General features: G+C 41.3%; 1 protein-coding gene across 3 annotated transcripts in view; it reads left to right on the forward strand.

The window, feature by feature from the left end:
* The first annotated feature begins 1,566 nt into the window (after positions 1 to 1,566).
* LOC140453298 (interferon alpha-inducible protein 27, mitochondrial-like) overlaps positions 1,567 to 22,922 on the forward strand; it is a 31,680-nt gene continuing 10,324 nt past the window's right edge. Inside the window, exons 1-3 of one of the 3 annotated variants that reach the window (XM_072547867.1) lie at positions 1,567 to 1,645; positions 10,557 to 10,856; positions 13,667 to 13,776. In XM_072547867.1, the coding sequence (XP_072403968.1) occupies positions 13,731 to 13,776 (46 nt within the window). In that variant the 5' untranslated portion in view covers positions 1,567 to 1,645; positions 10,557 to 10,856; positions 13,667 to 13,730. The remainder of the gene's footprint in view (positions 1,646 to 10,556; positions 10,857 to 13,666; positions 13,777 to 22,922) is intronic. The other 2 variants (XM_072547866.1, XM_072547868.1) reach the window with 2 other exon arrangements.

Here is a 22,922-nt window from a genome sequence, read left to right on the forward strand (position 1 = left end):
AACTATTACCCTTTGCTTCTCACAATCAAGCCAATTGTGTATCCAATTTGCCAGCTCGCCCTGGATTTCATGCGTTCTAACCTTCCAGAGCAGCCTGCCACGTGAAAACTTATCAAAGGCCTTACTAAAATCCTATATAGACTGTGTCTACTACCCTGTCCTCATCAACCTTCCTGGTCATTTCATCAAAGATTTGTGAGGCATGATTTCCCATGCAGGTGGAAGTGGGTACTGCAGATGCTGGCGATCAGAGTCAAGATTAAAATGGTACAGGAAAAGCACAGCAGGTCGGGCAGAGTCTGAGGAGTACGAAATTTGATGTTTCAGGCAAAAGCCCTTCATCAGGAATGAGGCTGGAAGCTCAGGGATAGAGAGATAAATGGTGGCGGAGTGGCGGTGGTTGAGAGTGCAATTGGTGGATGGAGGTGGGGTAAAGGTGATAGGTCAGAAAGGACGATGGACAGATAGGTGGGAAGGAAGATTGACAGGTCATGAGGATGGTGCTGAGCTGGAAGGTTGGAACTGGGGTAAGGTCGGGGGGAAGGGAAATGAAGGAAACTGATGAAGTCCACATTGATGCCATGGGGTTGAAGGGTTCCGAGGCAGAAGATGAGGCCTTCTTCCTCCAGGCGTCGGGTAGTAAGGGAGTGGCGATGGAGGAGGTCCAGGACCTGCATGTCCTCAGCAGAGTGGGAGGGGGAGTTGAAATGTTAGGTTTTGTTAGTTTTGTTTCTTCAGAAATTTGCTTTGAAACACAAACAGTCTTGGGACCAGATTCAGTTTCAGTTTCCTGTCTGCAGCGTGTATAAATCACTAAATAGTTCAGTCACATACATTGCCAAGTATCTGGTCGTTTGTTTATTTAGCTGTATATTTCCTTGTATTCTCACTGGCACAGGCTAACCAGAGGAAGTGCAGAGAAATTAAATGCTTTGTGACTAGTAGAAGTCCCACTGGATTGCCCAGGATTCCTCCATTTCCTGATCTTTCCTTCGCTCTTTCATTTCCAGCCTGTCTGGACTATATCGGTTATGTAGAATCCTTACTTTTCTCCCATCATACTCTGGATCCACTCAGTCTTTCTTTTATTGAGCCTATGCAGGTCATCGAAATCAGACAATGACAGCATTGTCACGCATAGGGGAATGCCTACTGCCTGATTCACTTCACTTTCCAGACCCAACTCAACTCTACATATTGCTTTCATTTGAATATGTATATATAAAACTAAATCGCATGGTAACATATAAAATGATCATATGTTTGAAAGGAAGCAAACTTATTAACTATATCATTATGACTAACCAACAGGACTTGACTAACCAACAGGACTTTGCACATCTGAATTAAAATTCCCCAAAATGATGGCACCTTCAAATTATCAATTTGTTCTTTATTCCTATGTCAATTATGACTTCTTGTGTACTGAGCCAGTTTCACTTCATTCATTTCACAACAATATCATGTGAGTTCAGAGGAAATCAATTCAAATTAAAAATAACTTCCGTGGACAGTCACACAACTCCCTTGCCACTCTTAAAACAGCCAGATTCGTGTTAACCCAGGAGCCCGGAGACCTATTTTGATTTTGCAATTGAAACTCCAGGAGAAACCTGATTTATGGACAACAATTGATCCACAGAAGGTAATATTGATCTTTATATCAATTTAAACTATGCTCAGTTTATCAGTGCAACATTCATGACTAGAGGTTTGATTAGAATAGATTCCCTACAGTATAGAAACAGGCCCTTTGGCACAACCAGTCCACACCGACCCTCCGAAGAATAACCCACCCAGACCCATTTCCCTCAGACTAATGCACCTAATACTATGGACAATTTAGCAATGACAAATTCATCCGACCTGCCCATCTTTGGACTGTGCGAGGAAACTAGAGCAAACCCACACAGACACAGGGAGAAAGTGCAAACTCCACACAGAGTCACCCGAGGCTGGAATCAAACCTGGGACCCTGGTGCTCTGAGGCAGCAGTGCTAACCACTGTGCCATCCCTAATTCATTACACCTCTGTTTATTCCAAGTTGCTAATATGATTAATTTTAATGCATCCTTATCCTTATATATTCATCTCTTTTTGTCGGTTATGCCAGTGTAAACTGGACATTGTGAGCTAAATCAGCATAAAATATTGCAGAGTTTTAAATGTAAATGTGCATGTATTTTCTGAAAATTTTTACACGAGATAAACCACAAAACTGGCTATGATCTAAGTTGAAACTATGGAGTTTTCATTGCATACTGAGGTGTAAGAAGGCTCTGCAATGGTGATGGTCTAGTGGCCTGACTCTAAATCATGAAAATCAGCTAACATTCTGGCAAGCCACAGTCTACAATGCATTCTCCAAACAGTTGTCAATTTTACCACAACTCCAGGAAGATTAACCAGATATAGGAATGCATTGACCCACCTGCTTGATACCTTCCCATCTGACTTTCTTTGTCGTCCTACCTTGAACAGCACCTCAGTGGGAACTGTAAGATTTTAATACCTCAGTTACACAGGTACGACTAGGCATATTTTAAAGTTTTGGAAGTATTTAATATAGCAGTAAATTATAATTTGTATCAAATGCCTATTAAATGGTACTGTATAATTTTGTTTAAAAATCATTATAACTCATTTTACTCACAGGTAGATGGTCAAACACAAAAGCAAAAACATATAGAGGGAGTGCTGGATGTCTTGAAACAGGTTAAGTTGGATAAATCCCCAGGACCTGATCAGGTGTACCCTAGAACTCTGTGGGAAGCTAAAGGAGTGATTGCTAGGCCTCTTGCTGAGATATGTGTATCATTGATAGTCACAGGTGAGGTGCTGGAAGACTGGAGGTTGGCAAACGTGGTGCCACTGTTTAAGAAGGGTGGGAAGGACAAGCCAGGGAACTATAGACCAGTGAGCCTGACGTCGGTGGTGGGCAACTTGTTGGAGGGAATCCTGTGGGACAGGATGTACATGTATTTGGAAAGGCAAGGACTGGTTAGGGATAGTCAGCATGGCTTTGTGCATGGGAAATCATGTCTCACAAACGTAATTGAGTTTTTGAAGAAGTAACAAAGAGGATTGATGAGGGCAGAGCAGTAGATGTGATCTATATGGACCTCAGTAAGGCATTCGACAAGGTTCCCCATGGAAGACTGATTAGCAAGGTTAGATCTCTTGGAATACAGGGAGAACTAGCTATTTGGATACAGAACTGGCTCAAAGGTAGAAGACAGAGGGTGGTGGTGGAGGGTAATCTTTCAGACTGGAGGCCTGTGACCAGTGGAGTGCCACAAGGATCGATGCTGGGTCCTCTACTTTTTGTCATTTACGTAAATGATTTGGATGCGAGCATAAGAGTTAGTAAGTTTGCAAATGACACCAAAATTGGAGGTGTAGTGGACAGGGAAGAGGGTTACCTCAGATTACACCAGGATCTGGACCAGATGGGCCAATGGGCTGAGCAGTGGCAGATGGAATTCAATTTAGATTAATGCAAGGTGCTGCATTTTGGGAAAGTAAATCTTAGCAGGACTTATACACTTAATGGTAAGGTCCTAGGGAGTGTCACTGAACAAAGAGACCTTGGAGTGCAGGTTCATAGTTCCTTGTAAAGAGAGTTGCAGGTAGATAGGATAGTGACAAAGGCATTTGGTTTGCTTTCTTTTATTGGTCACAATATTGAGTACAGGAGTTGGGACGTCATGTTGCAGCTGTACAGGACATTGGTTAGGCCACTGTTGGAATATTGCGTGCAATTCTGGTCTCCTTCCTAACGGAAAGATGTTGTGAAACTTGAAAGCGTTCAGAAAAGATTTACAAGGATGTTGCCAGGGTTGGAGGAATTAAGCTATAGGGAGAGGCAGAACAGGCTGGGGCTGTTTTCCCTGGAGTGGCGGAGGCTGAGGGGTGACCTTAAAGAGGTTTACACAACTATGAGAGGCATGGATATGGTAAATGGGCAATGTCTTTTCCCTGGGGTCGGGGAGTCCAGAACGAGAAGGCATAGGTTTAGGTGAGAGGAGAAAGATATAAAAGAGACCTAAGTGGCAACTTTTTCACGCAGAGGGTGGTATGGATATGAATGAGCTGCCAGAGGAAGTGGTGGAGGCGAGTACAATTGCAACATTTAAAAGGCATTTGGATGGGTATATGAATAGGAAGGATTTGGAGGGATATGGGCTGGGTGCTGGCAGGTGGGACTAGATTGGGTTGGGACATCTGGTCGGCATGGACGGGTTGGACCGAAGGGTCTGGTTCCATCTGTTCATCTCTATGACTCTATGACTCTCGATATTTTTGGTGCTAAGCTTATTTTTAGCTGTAATGTTAACATTTTACTAAATAACCTCAAAGAATGCTTTTTAATGGCTGGAGGAAAACTTACTATCACACTGCCTGATTGAGCTGGTTCAGGGAAGAATTCACCATTTTGATTTTGCAAATTAATTTTAATGGAAACGTAACGCCTAACCTAAATAGCAGAATGTAAGCACAATTTGGGTGCAATAACATTCAAAATGGGAAAAAATGTTAGTTAATTTATAATGTAAATGGTTCTTAGGGCTACAATGCTATTGTTATATGTATCAATCTAAAATTAACAAGGCATGACTAATTTTGAGGAAAGAGGAGTGTCTGCTATTTTGGAAAATAAATGCATTTTTCCCAATTTGTGGTAGCCACGTATACTGGGACATTGTCAAGAAAAACTGCCATACCATGCAGATGCATGGCTCCAGATCTCAGAATATCTGAGAAATTTGTTCTCAGGAATGAAAGATGCCCTTTGAAAACCAGTTTGCCTTTTGAAACGGGTCGACAAAAAGGTATGAAAACATACTTGTATTGTGGTTTGGAGGCACAGAATCATGGCTGCAATTTAAAACAATGAAATGGATTTATAAATGGCAAAAGTCATTTATCAACATATTTACTCAAAGTGCAACAGCAGCGTGTGTTGCCAGAGAATAAGAACAGAAGAAACAGAAGTCAAAGTAGACAATAAAATCATAAGAAATAGGAATAGGCCATTTATCCCCTGAGCCTGATCCATCATTGAATAGAATTATGACTGTTCTGATATTCCTCACGCTCACTTTCCTGCCTTTTACTATAACCCTTGACTTCATGACTGATCAAGACCCTACTTATACATACACAAAGACTCTGCTCCCACAGCTCTCTGTGGCAGGGAGTTCCAAAGACCCACAACCCTTTTGAGAGAAGAACTTCCTCTTTAACTATCTTAAATTGGTGTCCTGCTCTCTGATTCGAAACTCTCCCATGAGGGGAAACATGCTCTCAGCACTTACCCTGTCTAGCCCCTTCAGAATGCTAGATGGTTCAATAAGATGGCCTCTCATTCTTCAAAACTTCAGTGAGTACAGCGCCAACCTGTTTAACCTTTGCGTATAAGACAATTTCTCCATGTCAGGGGTCACCCGAGGGAACCTTTTCTGAACTGTCTCCAATGAAACAATATCTTTCTTGAAATAAGGGGATCAAAACTGTTCATGGTACTCCAGATGTGGTCTCACTAGCACCTTGTACAGCTGCAGTAAGACCTCCCGACTCTTATACTCCAACTCTCTTGAAAGAAGGGCCAACATTCCATTAGCCTTCCTGATTACCGACTGCAACTGTGTGCTAACTTTCTGTGTTTCATGTACAAGTCCCCCCAAATCCTAATGTGCTGCAGCTTTCTGTAGATTTTTTCTCCTTTTAAGTAATATTTTGTTCTTTTATTTTCCCCTCCAAAATGAACAATTTCATATTTTCCCACATAGAGTCTTAGAGATGAACAGCATGGAAACAGACCCTTCGGTCCAACCCGTCCATGCCGACCAGATATCTCAACCCAATCTAGTCCCACCTGCGAGCACCCGGCCCATATCCTTCCAAACCCTTCATATTCATATACCCATCCAAATGCCTCTTAAATGTTGCAATTGTACCAGCCTCCACCACTTCTTCTGGCAGCTCATTCCATACACATACCACCCTCTACGTGAAAAAGTTTTCCCTTAGGTCTCTTTTATATCTTTCCCCTCTCACCCTAAACCTATGCCCTCTTGTTCTGGACTCCCCGACCCCAGAGAAAATACTTAGTCTATTTATCCTATCCATGCCCCTCATAATTTTGTAAACCTCTATAAGGTCACCCCTCAGCCTCCGACACTCCAGGGAAAATAGCCCCAGCCTGTTCTGCCTCTCCCTATTGCTCAAATCCTCCAACCCTGGCAATATCCTTGTAAATCTTTTCTGAACCCTTTCAAGTTTCACAACATCTTTCCGATAGGAAGGAGACCAGAATTACATGCAATATTCCAACAGTGGCCTTACCAATGTCCTGTACAGCTGCAACATGACCCCGACTCCTGTACTCAGTACTCTGACCAATAAAGGAAAGCATAACAAACGCCTTCTTCACTATCCTATCTACCTGCGACTCCACTTTCAAGGAGCTATGAACCTGCACTCCAAGGTCTCTTTGTTCAGCGACACTCCCTAGGACCTTACCATTAACTGTATAAGTCCTGCTAAGATTTGCTTTCCCAAAATGCAGCACCTCGCATTTATCTGAATTAAACTCCATCTGCCACTTCTCAGCCCATTGGCCCATCTGGTCCAGATCCTGTTGTAATCTGAGGTAACCCTCTTCGCTGTCCACTACACCTCCAATTTTGGTGTCATCTGCAAACTTACTAACTGTACCTCTTATGTTCGCATCCAAATCATTTATGTAAATGACAAAAGTAGAGGGCCCAGCACCGATCCTTGTGGCACTCCACTGGTCACAGGCCTCCAGTCTGAAAAATAACCCTCCACCACCACCCTCTTCTACCTTTGAGCCAGTTGTGTATCCAAATGGCTAGTTCTCCCTGTATTCCAAGAGATCTAACCTTGCTAATCAGTCTCCCATGGGGAACCTTGTTGAATGCCTTACTGAAGTCCATATAGATTACATCTACTGCTCTGCCCTCATCAATCTTCTTTGTTACGTCTTCAAAACACTCAATCAAGTTTGTGAGACATGATTTCCCACGCACAAAGCCATGTTGACTATCCCAAATCAGTCCTTGCCTTTCCAAATACATGTACATCCTGTCCTTCAGGATTCCCTCCAACAGGTTGCCCACCACCTAGGTAAGGCTCACCAGTCTATAGTTCCCTGGCTTATCTTTACGGCCTTCTTAAATAGTGGCACCACGTTTGCCAACCTCCAGGCTTCCGGCATCTCACCTGTGACTATCAATGATACAAGTATATCAGCAAGAGGCCCAGCAATCACTTCTCTAGCTTCCCACACAAATCCCCTGATCAGATCCTGGGGATTTATCCACCTTTAACCGTTTCAAGACATCCAGCACTTCCTCCTCTGTAATCTGGACATTTTGCAAGATATCACCATCTATTTCCCGACAGTCTGTATCTTCCTTATCCTTTTCCACAGTAAATACTGATGCAAAATATTCATTTAGTATCTCCCCCATTTTCTGTGGCTCCACACAAAGGCCGCCTTGCTGATCTTTGAAAGGCCCTATTCTCTCCCTAGTTACCCTTTTGTCCTTAATATATTTGTAAAAACCGTTTGGATTCTCCTTAATTCTATTTGCCAAAGCTATCTCATGTCCCCTTTTTGCCCTCCTGATTTCCCTCTTTAAATATACTCCTACTTCCTTTATACTCTTCTAAGGATTCACTCGATCTATCCTGTCTATACCTGACATATGCTTCCTTTTTTTTCTTAATCAAACCCTCAATTTCTTTAGTCATCCAGCATTCCCTCTCCCTACCAGCCTTCCCTTTTACCCTGACAGGAATATACTTTCTCTGGATTCTTGTTATCTCATTTCTGAAGGTTTCCCATTTTCCAGCCGTCCCTTCACCTGCGAACACCTGCCTCCAATCAGCTTTCGGAAAGTTCTTGCCTAATACCGTCAAAATTGGCCTTTTTCCAATTTAGAACTTCAACTTTTAGATCTGGTCTAGCCTTTTCCATCACTATTTTAAAATGAATAGAATTATGCTCGCTGGCCCCAAAGTGCTCCCCCACTGACACCTCAGTCACCTGCCCTACCTTATTTTCCAAGATTAGGTCATGTTTTTCACCGTCTGTAGTAGGTACTGAACATACTGAATCAGAAAATTGTCTTGGACACACTTAAGAAATTCCTCTCCATCTAAACCATTAACACGATGGCAGTCCCAGTCGATGTTGAGAAAGTTAAAATCCCCTACCATAACTACCCTATTATTCTTACAGATAGCTGAGATCTCCTGACAAGTTTGTTTCTCAATTTCCCTCTGACTATTAGGGGGTCTATAATACAATCCCAATAAAGTGATCATCCCTTTCTTATTTCTCAGTTCTACCCAAATAACTTCCCTGCATGTATTTCTGGGAATATCCTCCCTCAGCACAGCTATAACGCTATACCTTATCAAAAATGCCACTCCCCCTCCTCTCTTGCCTTCCTTTCTATCCTTCCTGTAGCATCTGTATCCTGGAATATTAAGCTGCCAGTCCTGCCCATCCCTGAGCCATGTTTCTGTAATTGCTATGATATCCCAGTGCCATGTTCCTAACCATGCCCTGAGTTCATCTGCCTTCCCTGTTAGGCCCCTTACATTGAAATAAATGCAGTTTAATTTATTAGTCCTACTTGTCCCTGCCTGCCCTGACTGTTTGATTCACTTCTGTTCTCAGCTGTACCAGTCTCAGATTGATCTCTTTCCTCACTATCTCCCTGGGTCCCACCCCCCTACCTTACTGGTTTAAATCCTCCTGAGCAGTTTGAGCAAATTTCCCCGCCAGTATATTAATCCCCTTCCAATTCAGGTGCAATCCGTCCTTCTTGTACACGTCACTTCTACCCCAAAAGAGAGACTCCAATGATCCAAAAATGTGAATCCTTCTCCCATACCCCAGCCCCATACACCAAGTAGCGATTTCTGTTTTGGTAGCCAATATACTACCTCCAGCACTGTGGACCAGTATCTTGTGACTTAACCTATTGTGAGTTACTTTGCCGAATGCCTTCTGGAAATCCAAATATAACACATATTCTTGTTCCCTTCTATCCACTCTGGTTGAGATTTCCTCAAAAAATGTCTCATAAGTTAATCATACATGAATTCCCTTTCTTGAAGCCATGATGAGTCTACTTTATTAGGTAATGATTTTCCAAACATTCTGCTATTACTTTTTTTTTCATCAATAATTTGGTACTTTGCAATAATAGGTGTTAGGCTAATCATCCTATGGTTTTCCTTTTGGAATAAGGGGGTCACATTAGCATTTTTCCAATTCTCTACTCCCTCTCTAGAAACCAACCGTTTTTAGAAAATTATAACCAATGCATCCATTATCTTTGTAACTCCCTCTTTTGGGATCCTGGGATACAAGCTATCAGGGCCAGAGGACATACTTTCTTTTAGCCCCATTAATTTGTCTAATATTACTGCTTTAGTGATAGTAATGGTATTTGATTCCTCCCATGTATTCTTCAATATTAATAGGAAGTATTTTCCACATAAAGACTCATACAAAATATCTGTTCAACTTCTCTGCCATTTCCTTGTTCACCAAAATTGTATGCCCAGATTTATTTTCTAAGGGGCCTTTATTCACTTTGGCTTCACGCTTCCTTTTTAGATATTTATTTATAATATTTTTGTCAATATATATTTATATAATTTTATATACTTGCAGCATATTTTCTCTGTCTTTATTGTATTTTTAGTTCTCCATTGCTGAACCTTGAACTTATCCCAGTCTTTGGTGCTATCACTAACTTTGGCCCACTTATATGCTTTTCCTTTCAACTTAATATTCTCCTTAACTTCCTTGGTTAACTATGGTTGGTTTATTCCTCTCTCAGAATATTTCCTTCTTACTGGGGTGTAAGACATTTGGCCCCCCAAGGCTGCCCAGCTATTCAACAAGATCATGGATGATCCTGCTCCAGGACTCAACTTGCTAACCTATAGCTCTGACCTATGTAATATTTCAAAAAGTTATCTACCTTTTCTTTAAATACTTGCAATGATCTAGCCTTCCTATCTTTTGGGGCAGAGAATTACAGACATCCAATTCCCTCTGGGAGAAAAAATCCCATTGCATCTCAGTTTTATTCTATTCCTGTGTCAATTAGTTTGAGACTCCTCTACTAGTGGAAACATCTTTGCAACATCTGACCAAGCAAGCTCCCCACATTCTTCCAGAATCTGATTTTCAATAAGATCACCTGTCATACTTCTAATTTGAATGAGTAAAGAACTAAGATAAGTTATTATGATTATTATTATTAATATCCTTGAGAAGTCAACTGAGTCATCCCAGCCTAGTGAACCTCTTTTTAACTGCCTCCAATGTAAGTACATCCTTTAAAATACAAACTGTACACAATATTTGATGTACAAGCCCACCAACACATTATACAGTTTTCAACAGAATATTCTAGTTTTAAACTCCAAATCCTAAGCAATAATGACCAAAAATCCATTTACACTCCTTCATTAACTTCATTAACATCCATTACTGTAGCCTCTTTCATACACTGCAGGTAAGGATGCTCTGAGGCCTGGTACATTGGTGAGAACAAGCAGAGACTACGGCAACGGATGAATGGACACCGCACAACAATCAACAGACAGGAATATTCCCTCCCAGTCAGAGAACACTTCAATGGTCTGAGACATTCGATCTTGCACCGTAGGCGACTGTCCTCCAAGGTGGACTTCGAGACAGGCAACAACGAAAAGTGGCCGAGCAGAGGCTGATAGTCAAGTTCGGTACCCATGGGGATGGCCTTAACCGGGACCTTGGGTTCATGTCACACTACAGGTGACCCCACTGCACTGTAAACACACACACACACACCACTCCTACAGACCCATTCACTCACACAGACCCTCTCTCATAAGTTCACACATACCCTCCCACACTCACACATGCACCCTCCCACAGATTTATACCCCTTTACACTCTCACTCATTTATACACACACAATCTCTGACAGACCCTCATTACCCCCACCCTCCCCTCACACACTCACACTCACATACACCCACATGCACACATACACACATATGTTTGTGGGATGAATTTGCACTTGCAGAATTACATTTTACTTTGCTCAAAAACTGCATGAATCCATATAAGATTCTGTAAATCCCATTTTTAGATGAGAATCAGTCTGACCATTGTGGCACAGACAGCCTCACACAGGGTAGCTCACAGCTTAAATGCATTATCTGTGCAGACATGACACTAATTGTTAAAGTTCACTTGAGAATTTAACATTTGAAAAAGCTTTGCGATTTACATATGAAATAACTGAAACCAACATGGTCATTCTAAAGGATGAGAGACTTTACAAACAATCCAGGTCTTTTTCAATACATAATTTCAGTTACATCACACTGTAAACTTTTGCTATAAATTCTGTGTCTTACGATCTTATATTCCACAACCACCTGATGAAGGAGCAGCACTCTGAAAGCTTGTGCTTCCAGTTAAACCTTTTGGACTATAACCTGGTGTTGTGTGATTTTTAACTTAATGGAACAGCTCTTGCTTTCTTTTACTGTACTCCTCAGCTGTAATACTATCCCCTGAATTAAACCACATAGCCAAGCAATTGTGAATGGATGAAAATACCATCAATCACTTAACTGTTTTCCTGTCATGTCCCACTTGGTTCTGACAGGTAGAAACAGTTTGAAGGGGCTCGCTCCCATTGGCTTTTCTATCGTGCAACTGCTGCCGTTCTCGCGCATTTTCCTACTTTCCTCTTTATGAAACCACTGTCTCCATGCTTTCACATTGTTTGAGAAGCAGATGACCTCTTCCTCCCATTTCTTATGGAGCAGCTGTCCATGCCATGTACCTCCCACAGTTTCAGAAACATATGGCCACCTCTTTCAACCTTGAACAGGAAAGACTCAGTAGAACGACATTAACGGTATTATGAATAGTGGAGAATAAGTGGAAAGTGGAGTAGGTTTTTTTAAGTTTATTGAACAGTCCCTATTATCACAGAAAAATGTATTCAACAAATGCCACCTGTAATTGCATATTATTTGAGAGTTTGTTGTCAATTAATAGTCTAGTGATTAAAGTACTGTCAGTACTTAAATGTGGTCCATTTTTGAGTGTCTAAATATATTTTATTACTTTACTTATTTCATATCTGAGTATTCTCCTTTACATTGCCTGCACCTTATACCTCCTGCTGCTAAAAGGTAGTGCAGGTCAGGTCGTTATCTGCACAGCTTTGCCAATGGAGGAGGAATAGGATAGCATCCAAATGAAAGAAGCTGTGCCATTCCCCTCCCTACATCAGAGACCTTGTCATTGAGTCAGCATTTGGGGTGGCATGGTGGCTCGGTGGTTAGCACTGCTGCCTCACAGTGCTAGGGACCCAGGTTCAATTCCAGTCCTTGGGTGACTGTCTATGTGGAGTTTGCACGTTCTCTCTGTGTCTGTGTGGGATTCCTCCCACAGTCCAAAGATGTGCAGGTGAGGTGAATTGGCCATGCTAATTTGCCCATTGTGTTCAGGGAGGTGTAGATTAGGTACATTAATCGGGGTAAATGTAGAATATTGGGGATAGGGTTTGGGTGAAATACTCTTCAGAGAGTCAGTGTGGACTAGTTGGGCTGAATGGTTTCCACACCATAGGAATTCTAAGATTCCATTCAACATTTAATATTGCCTGACGGAATGATGAATACTTACATCGAGATTCCCTGTTACTAGTTGCACTTTCTGCTAAAAGAAATTTTTCAGCTTTTTCCTTCCATTTTCTCTTTGCCATGCATCCACTTAAGTCATTCAGTTCCAATTTGTATTCATGTATGCATCATCCACGTTAGAGTTAATCATCCCATCCTACCCCCATCACTATCGCACAGATAGGCACAGTCCTTAGGACATTCAATCTCGTCCCAATCTTCTGTCAATAAACAAATAAGGACTAAGGGGCTGATTGTTACTATATGGGATTACCATAAATTACAACTGATATCTCTTGCCTGTGCTGGCTAATCAACATCACTAGAACAGATTATATACTTTACATTTCATTGGTATTTGTTGCATGTTGCTATGTACAAATTGGCTGCTTTACAATAATGACTAAAATTTAAAAGTATTTCATTATTTGTAAGCTGCTTTAGGGCAGAGTGAGGAAAAGACTCTGCACATCCTTTCCTTCCCACTATGGACTGACGAACATGGAACATGGTCAGAAATATGAAGTAACATTGGCAAAATAATAGATTTTGCACATAGCCACAGTAAGGTAACTGAGTTTTTCTGCTTTTAATAATAAAGGGAAGAGCCAATTGCATTTGGAATAGCTTTAATTTCTCTCAATCCCTGTTAGGTAGAATTGGAATTCTGAGTGTTTTCTTACATACTTACGAGCATGAACAGAGAAGCAAAACAATCTATCTGTTCAAAGCTCATAAAATCAAAAGAAATGCAAGTAAAGATAGCTGCATTTGGCTCAAAAATGAAACTCTCATTTTGTGCACAAACTGTGATGAATCAGAATTTTTGTGAGGCGTGCATCAAAGTGTGAAGTAGTGAGGTTTGCTGTTTTCCAGATGCTTTAGTATGCGATTAAATGCTGCTCTCCTTTTCTACAGGTGACGGAATTTGATGACAATCTTAAGTTGACACTAACATTTGAGCTGTGGGGGAAAAAAGAAAATGCATTTGCTGGCCTTACTAATACTTATCTGCTCTTTCTCCACTGGTAAGATATTAAAATCAATTGTCATATAAAATGGACAAATAAGACAACCATGCCTCTGGTTATATTGCAAGAGATGTTTATAATTACTTTTAAATTTGTTCTTAGGATGAAGGAAATACAACCACAAAACAATTATTTGGGACCTTCTGTTTGAACTGATGGAGTATTTTGTAGAGGCTTCTCCACAATTATGATAAGTAGAGACTTTTAGGATACCTCAAAGCAGTTATGAAAGAATGACAAGACGTGTCCAAGTTAGGATGGTGATAAGGCAGTTGAATATATTTCTATCATGTTTTCAGAGTTTGTTGTTGATAGAGATGACAAGGCAGGGAACTGGTGTCAAGTTAGTGGTTTGCAAGTTGATGCAGTGTGTTCTATGCATAAAACTACATCCAATGTCTGCTGACATTGTGTTGTGTGTGCTATGTTCCTATTAGGGACAGACAACTTCAGCAACTTCTCAGCAACTGATGGAAAGAATTGCACAAGAAGGTTTTGTGTTATCAGACTTTTATTGTAACAAACAAAATAGAATTAGCATAATTAAACATTAGTCCAGAGACAACTTATTCTCTAAACTACAGAAAAGGTACTTTTCAAATTAACACAACCAAAACCTCTGTGTCACATTTCTTCATTACACCAATGGTAAGCTCACTAGACTAGTATTCAAGAGACCCAGGCTAATACCCTGAGGACATGGATTCAAAGCCCACCATGGCATGGCTAGAAGTAAGAGCCAGTCTTAGTGATGGTAGCCATGTTAACTATCAATTGTTGTAAAAACCCAACTGGCTCACAAATGTCTTTCAGTGAAAGAAATCTGCTGTTCTTACCCAGTCTGGTTTACATGAAATTCCAAGAAGACAGTAATGTGGCTGCCTCTTATCTTCCCCTTGAAATGGCCGAGCAAACTATTCAACTCCAGGGCAATTAGGGAAGGCCAATAAATGCAAGCTTTATTTTATTGCATTTATTATTCATGCTATTAAGTATTATTAAAGTTATTACATTACATGTACCTTTCAAAACCCATAAAAGGATTGAAAAATAATTCTCAGCAGATATGTACAATTGTAAATGAAGTCCCAAAAATTTCCCAGCCACTCCAGAGACACTCTTGTCTTGACCATGAACCCTTAAACGTTCCTTCACTCAAGCTCATGAGTATCATCAAACTGATTTCCAGCAGAAAGGGATTATCTGGTGACTGCTTGCTCTTTAAATCTTCAGCAGTTCTGCCTCTTTGAACAGAAAAATGATTCTGCTTGGTGGTTTACAGAAAATAAGTCTTTCCCTCTTCTCAGCATAGCAGCAGCTGTTTCTAGTTTCTCTCCAGGTCCTTAACGACTTTCTGAGATCAATATCTCAAAAGACCATGCCTCCTATTGTCTTAAGGTGAGAAAACTAGTATTCGGGTTTCTATAGGGTTTGGCCTGGGATGGTTTTTCCATGTCAACTCAAAACACATTGTTTCTTGGAAGATTCAAGTATATTTCATCATCTCCATTAAGTCATTTTTAATTGTCTTAAATTGCAGTAGAAAATCTTAAAAGTCACACCTTTAACATAGATGTTGAATACAATGGCAGGGCTACCAATTAAATGCATTGTTTTGGACTGAATCTAATAAGGTTTAAATTCTACTTGCTACTTTTCTCCCAGCTTTATTATAGGGTGAAACATTATATGCAGAAGCAACCTGTGTCTGAGGGTCCTTTCAAAGGGAAAATCATCAGGTTTCAGTCTTTATAATGATTTCCTTCCCACAAAACTTATCACTTTGTTTGATTCCAACCCTGTCAACTCAATCCTGACACAATGGCCAGAAGGAATGAATTGTTGACATTTTGCTTACGATCTTTTTACTGAATATCTCATTGTACCCCATCTGGACAGGGAACATATCTTCGACTTTTGACATTTTTCATTCACAAGAACCAAAACTGGACACTTGGCATTTGTAGAGAATTATGTTTATAACTCCAAGATTCTAGACAAATTAACACAGGGGACTATTCATTTTCACTCCAGTTAAGATTTGGGCACCCACAATGTCACTAACATTTCAGAGGATTGATGAGAAATCACGGGGTCAATTAGAATGCGTTTGCTATTTGACTTATTCTATGGGTGTTTAAGCATTGTTTAAGTGCATCAGGAGACTAAAATATTAGTCATTGTATGATGTAATACAATCTAAACCCATTTTTGTCAATATCTTTTCCTGTTTGTTTGAGGAAGGTTTATTTGTGAATAATTAGTTATTTTTTGTTAATCAGAGAAACAAGTATTGTTTCTAATACTTAAGCAGATACAGTCAAAACCTGTAACTGAATTTATTGTTACCATTGGAGGAATGGGACTAGAAAAGGAATTGGAGTATCCCTTCAACATCCATTAGAAGAATTTCCTCTGAGTTCCATCTCTGTGAAATTCCACTCAGTTGGTTTCGCTCCTAACTGAACCTTCCTTGCCTTGTTCTCAAGACTATCTCTATTCATTAGTCTTACCTTTCACAGAGTCATAGAGATGTACAGCATGAAAACAGACCCTTCGGCCCTACCCATCCATGCCGATCAGATATACCAACCCATTCTAGTCCCATCTGCCAGCACCCAGCCCATATCCCTCCCAACCCTTCCTATTCATATACCCATCCAAATGCCTCTTAAATGTTGCAATTGTACCAGCCTCCACCACATCCTCGGCAGCTCATTCCATACATGTACCACACTCTGTGTGAAAAAGTTGCCCCTGATGTCTCTGTTATATCGTTCTCCTCTCACCCTAAACCTATGCCCTCTAGTTCTGGACTCCCGACCCCAGGGAAAAGACTTTGTCTATTTATCCCATTCTATGCCCCTCATAATTTCGTAAACCTCTATAAGGTCACCCCTCAGCCTCCGATGCTCCAGGGAAAACAGCGCCAGCCTGTTCAGCCTCTCCCTATAGCTCAGATCCTCCCACCCTGGCAACATCCTTGTAAATCCTTCCTGAACCCTTTCAAGTTTCGCAACATCTTTCCGATAGGAAGGAGACCAGAATTGCATGCAATATTCCAACAGCGGCCTAACCAATGTCTTGTACAGCCACAACATGACCTCCCAACTTCTGTACTCAATACTCTGACCAATAAAGGAAAGCATAACAAACGCTTTCTTCACTATCCTATCTACCTGCGACTCTACTTTCAAGGAGCTATGAACCTGCACTCCAAGGTCTCTTTGTTCAACGACACTCCCTAGGACCTTACCATTAAGTGTATAAGTCCTGCTAAGATTTGCTTTCCCCAAATGCAGCACCTCGCATTTATCTGAAATAACTCCATCTACCACTTCTCAGCCCATTGGCCCATCTGGTACAGATCCTGTTATAATCTGAGGAAACCTCTTCTCTGTCCATTACACCTCCAATTTTGGTGTCATCTGCAAACTTACTAACTGTATCTCTTATGCTCGCATCCAAATCATTTATGTAAATGCCAAAACGTAGAGGGCCCAGCACCGATCCTTGTGGCACTCCACTGGTCACAGGCCTCCAGCCTGAAAAACAACCCTTCACCACCACCCTCTGTCTTCTACCTTTGAGACAGTTCTGTATCCAAATGGCTAGTTCTCCCTGTATTCCATGAGATCTAACCTTGCTTATCAGTCTCCCATGGGGAACCTTGTCAAACGCCTTACTGAAGTCCATATAGATTACATCTACTGCACTGCCCTAATCAATCTTCTTTGTTACTTCTTCAAAATACTCAATCAAGTTTGTGAGGCATGATTTCCCACACACAAAGCCATGTTGACTATCCCAAATCAGTCCTTGCCTTTCCAAATACATGTACATCCTATCCCTCAGGATTCCCTCCAACAACTTGCCCACCACCAAGATCAGGCTCACCAGGCTATAGTTCCCTGGCTTATTTTTACTGCCCTTCTTAAACAGTGGCATCACGTTTGCTAACCTCCAGTCTTCAGGCACCTCACCTGTGACTATCAATGATACAAATATCTCAGCAAGAGGCCCAGCAATCACTTCTCTAGCTTCCCACAGAGTTCTCGGGTACACCTGATCAGGTCCTGGGGATTTATCCACCTTTAACCATTTCAAGACATCCAGCACTTCCTCCTCTGTAATCTGGACATTTTGCAAGATGTCACCATCTATTTCCCTACAGTCTGTATCTTCCTTATCCTTTTCCACAGTAAATACTGATGCAAAATATTCATTTAGTATCTCCCCCATTTTCTATGGCTCCACACAAAGGCCGCCTTGCTGGTCTTTGAGGGGCCCTATTCTCTCCCTAGTTATCCTTTTGTCCTTAATATATTTGTAAAAATCCTTTGGATTCTCCTTAATTCTATTTGCCAAAGCTATCTCATGTCCTCTTTTTGCCCTCCTGATTCCCTCTTTAAATATACTCCTATTTCCTTTATACTCTTCTAAGGATTCACTCGACCTATACTGTCTATACCTGACATATGCTTCCTTCTTTTTCTTAACCAAACCCTCAATTTCTTTGGTCATCCAGCATTCCCTATACCTACCAGCCTTCCCTTTCACCCTGACAGGAGTATAATTTCTCTGGATTCTTGTTATCTCATTTCTGAAGGCTTCCCATTTTCCAGCCCATGACCTGCGAACACCTGCCTCCAATCAGCTTTCGAAAGTTCTTGTCTAATACCGTCAAAATTGGCCTTTTTCCAATTTAGAACTTCAACTTTTAGATCTGGTCTAGCCTTTTCCATCACTATTTTAAAACGAATAGAATTATGCTCGCTGGCCCCAAAGTGTTCCCCCACTGACACCTCAGTCACCTGCCCTAACTTATTTCCCAAGGTTAGGTCAAGTTTTGCACCTTCTCTAGTAGATATATCCACATACTGAATCAGAAAATTGTCTTGTACACACATAAGAAATTCCTCTCCATCTAAACCTTAAACACTATGGCAGTCCAAGTCTATGTTTGGAAAGTTAAAATCCCCTACCATAACTATCCTATTATTCTTACAGATAGTTGAGATCTCCTTACAAGTTTGTTTCTCAATTTCTGTCTGACTATTGGGGGGTCTATAATACAATCCCAATAAGGTGACCGTCCCTTTCTTATTTCTCAGTTCCACCCAAGTAACATCCCTGGATGTATTTCTGGGAATATCCTCCCTCCGCACAGCTGCAATGCTATCCCTTATCAAAAATGCCACTCCCCCTCCTCTCTTGCCTCCCTTTCTATCCTTCCTGTAGCATTTGTATCCTGGAACATTAAGCTGCCAGTCCTGCCCATCCCTGAGCCATGTTTCTGTAATTGCTATGATATCCCAGTGCCATGTTCCTAACCATGCCCTGAGTTCATCTGTCTTCCCTGTTAGCCTCCTTCCATTGAACTAAATGCAGTTTAATTTATTCATCCTACCTTGAACCTGCCTGCCCTGACTGTTTGACTCACTTCTCTTCTCAGCTGTATCCGTCTCAGATCGATCTCCTTCCTCACTATCTCCCTGGGTCCCACCACCCCACCTACTTGTTTAAATCCTCCCGAGCAGTTCAAGCAAATTTCCCTGCCATTATATTAGTCCCCTTCCAATTTGGGTGCAATCCGTCCTTCTTGTACAGGTCACTTCTACCCCAAAGAGATTCCAATGATCCAAAAATGTGAATCCTTCTCCCATGCACCAGCTCCTCAATCATGCATTCATCTGCTCTATCTTCTTATTCCTGCCCTCACTAGCTCGTAGCACTGGGAATAATCCAGATATTACTACCCTTGAGGACCTCCTTTTTAAATTTCTGCCTAACTCTTTGTAATCTCCCTTCTGAATCTCAACCTTTTCCCTTCTTGGTTCCAATATGGACAATGACCTCCTGCTGGCCCCTCTCTCCCGTGAGAACATTCTGCACCCTCTCTGAGGCATCCTTGATCCTGGCACCAGGGAAACAACACACCATTCTGCTTTTTTTCTGCTGGCCACAGAAACGTCTGTCTGTACCTCTGACTACAGAATCCCCTAACACAATTGATCTCATGGAAGCCGATGTACCCCTCGTTGCTTTACAGCCAGTCTCAACACCAGAAACCTGGCTGCTTGTGCTACATTCCCCTGAGAATCCATCACCCCCTACATTTTCCAGCATACCTGTTTGAAATGGGTATATCCACAAAAGACTCCTGCCCTAGGTGCCTACCTCTCTTACCCTTCCTGGAGTTAACCCATCTATGTGACTGTATCTGAGACTTGCCCCCCTCCCTATAACTACCATCCATCACATACTGTTGCTGTTGCAAATTCCTCATCGCTTCTATCTGTCTCTCCAAACAATCCCTTCGATCTGATAAGATTCGCATTCAACAGTATTTATGGCAGATATAATCCGCAGTAACCCTTAAACTCTCTTTAAACTCCCACATCTGACAAGAAGTACATCTCACTGCAAAGGCCATTTTTGCTCCTTCACAATTTACATACCCAGAAAATAACACCGTTTTATTCCTCTACAAAACACTGCCCCAGGTTAAATTAATAGCTATGGCTCATATTTTAAGTTTAATCAAGAGACTTCTCTCCAAAAACATATAATCAAGAAATAACCCACTGTACTCACTACTGCAGCCTTTCTCTTGGACAGACTGAAAACAACGATTAACTTATCTGATTCTGTGTTGTGAACTTCGCCCAACAGTTCCTCCAAGATTAGTTGTGAATTTCACTGTTGTTAATTTTCCCAGATGCATTCCGATGTCCAGCGATACACGAATTCAAACAGCAAAGGTGGTAACTGTGCAGGTTTTCTCTCCCCCTCTCTCTCCCTCTCCTGCACTGTACTCACCATGTGCTTCCTTTGTCTGCTCTTCTCCCTTTTAAACTGCTGTTGTTTTGACTTTTTTTTTCCGAAGTTCCAAAACAATGCAACAGCATATGAAACAGTAATTGCTGCTCCTGGAATTCGAGGAAATCACCTCCAGCACCTAAAATACCTCAAAAAAAGGAGCAGCTCTTACAGCCAGAAAACTTTCCCGTCCTCCATCTTTCCTCACACATAGCATACCCTTGGGTGGAAAATTAACTTCCATGTTTGTTAATTTATTTGTCAGCTTTACTTTTTCACCAATAATACTCCTGACTCCATTAAAACCACTCTGCAGTCTGATTGCTTATTGAGAATCAATTTGATGGATGAAAATGTTTTACCATCAGTAAACTGCTGAGACTGCAGTCATTCCTTGCATCTCCTCTTTGAAACTGAGATGGTGGAGGTCTTAAGAAAATCAAGGTGGATAAATCTCTGGGACCTGATCAAGCGTATCTGAGGATGTTGTGGGAAGCTAGGGAAGAAATTGCAGGGTCCCGGGCAGAGATATTTGTGTCAGGTGGTGGATTGCCCAGGTGTCCATCTCCTCATCCCTCCAAGGAAAGGATTTTTCCTGAGGTAGGAAAAGATAGAGATGGCGTCTGTGACAATGTGGAGATATTTATGTCCTGAACCTGAGCACGTAACATTTGTCACCCCACTGCAACAATTACACAAACCAGGGACCAGTAAAAGAGGAGGGAAATCTTACTGCAACTGTACAGGTGCTAGTGAGAGCAGCTTTGGTCCCCTTATTTAAAAAAAAATTGTGTTGTTTGATGCAGTTCAGAGAAGATTTACTAAGATGAAGGGATGGAGGCTTTGTCTTATAAGCAAACATGAAACAGGTTGGGACTCTACTCACTGAGGTTTAGAAGACATTTGGTACATGTCTAGAAAATGGTTGGAGTGCTATCAGCTGACACAGGCAATTGTGACGAGTTTAGTTTGGGAAATGGTAGGCATGGGCGATTTGGACAGAAAGGTCTGGTTTTCTGCTGTATGACTCTATCTACAATCACAGATGAGGTGCTGAAGACTGGAGGGTGGCTAATGTTGTGCCTTTATCGAAGGAAGGTCATAAGGAGAAGCCTGGGAACTACAGGGCGATGAGTCTGACATCAGTGGTGGGTAAATTGTTAGAGGAGATTCTGAGAGATAGTTTTTTACATGCCTTTAGAGAGGCAAGGACTAATTAGGGATGGCAGCATAGCTTTGTGCGTTTGAAATTGGTCTCACAATCCTGACTGAGTTTTTTGAGAACGTGACCAAAAAGAAAGATATGGGCAGAACTGTAGACATGGACATGGACTTTAGTAAAGCCTTTGACAAGGTTAGTAGACTGGTTAGTAAAGTTAGATCACATGGGATTCATGGAGAGTTTGCCAATTGGCTTGATGGTAGGAGACAGAGGGAGGATTGTTTTTTGGACTGGTGGCTTGTGACCAGTAGTGTTCTGCAGGGACTAGTGCTGGTCTACTGTTGTTTATAAATATTTATATAAATGATTTATATAAGAATTTAGAAGGCATGGGTAGTAAAGTTGCAGATTATACCAAAAGTCAGTGAAGATGGTCTCAGATTACAAAGGGATCTTGATCAATAGGACAAAAGAGCTGAGCAGTGGCAAGTGGAGTTTAATTTGGATAAATGCAAGGAATTGCATTTTGGTAAAACAAACAAGGGCAGGATTTATACAATTAATAGGGCCCTGGGTGGTGTTGCAGAACAGAGAAATCTAATGGTTCAGGAACATGTTTCTTTGAAAGTTGTATCATAGGCAGGAAGGGTTGTTATGGACAAGGCCAGACCATTCCAAACATTCTGAAGCAGGCAGCCCAGACCATAACTTTGCAACTTGTTTTGATAAGTATACAGTGAAAATTGCCCAGAGTAAGTTATCAAGGTTGACTACCAGGTTTTAAAAAGACAAAAATTCATTCACAAAATTACACAATGAAACACAAAGAGCAGAATAATGAACCCCTGCAGAACTCAGTCTATTCAAACTAGACTTAATTATGCTGTTATGAATATACACAACAGTCCCAATAAGCAAACTCCCTTAAAAACACAGTAAAAATGGAATAAATGCTTACAAGTTGAAGTTAGAAGGGCAGAAGGAGAGACAGTTTAGCAACCTATTTCCACACAGCTCAGTGTTGAACTCCTAACTAGTTCTGGACTGAAGTGCTCAGCTAGAGAGCTAACCACTTCCCTTACATTATACCGGTCACTTCCAAAACATGACCACTTTGGCCTAAAGTCTTATCTGTTTACATATAAACAAAATGTCTCTC

Source organism: Chiloscyllium punctatum, chromosome 27 (genome assembly GCF_047496795.1).
Source record: "Chiloscyllium punctatum isolate Juve2018m chromosome 27, sChiPun1.3, whole genome shotgun sequence".
Lineage (NCBI taxonomy): Eukaryota > Metazoa > Chordata > Chondrichthyes > Orectolobiformes > Hemiscylliidae > Chiloscyllium > Chiloscyllium punctatum.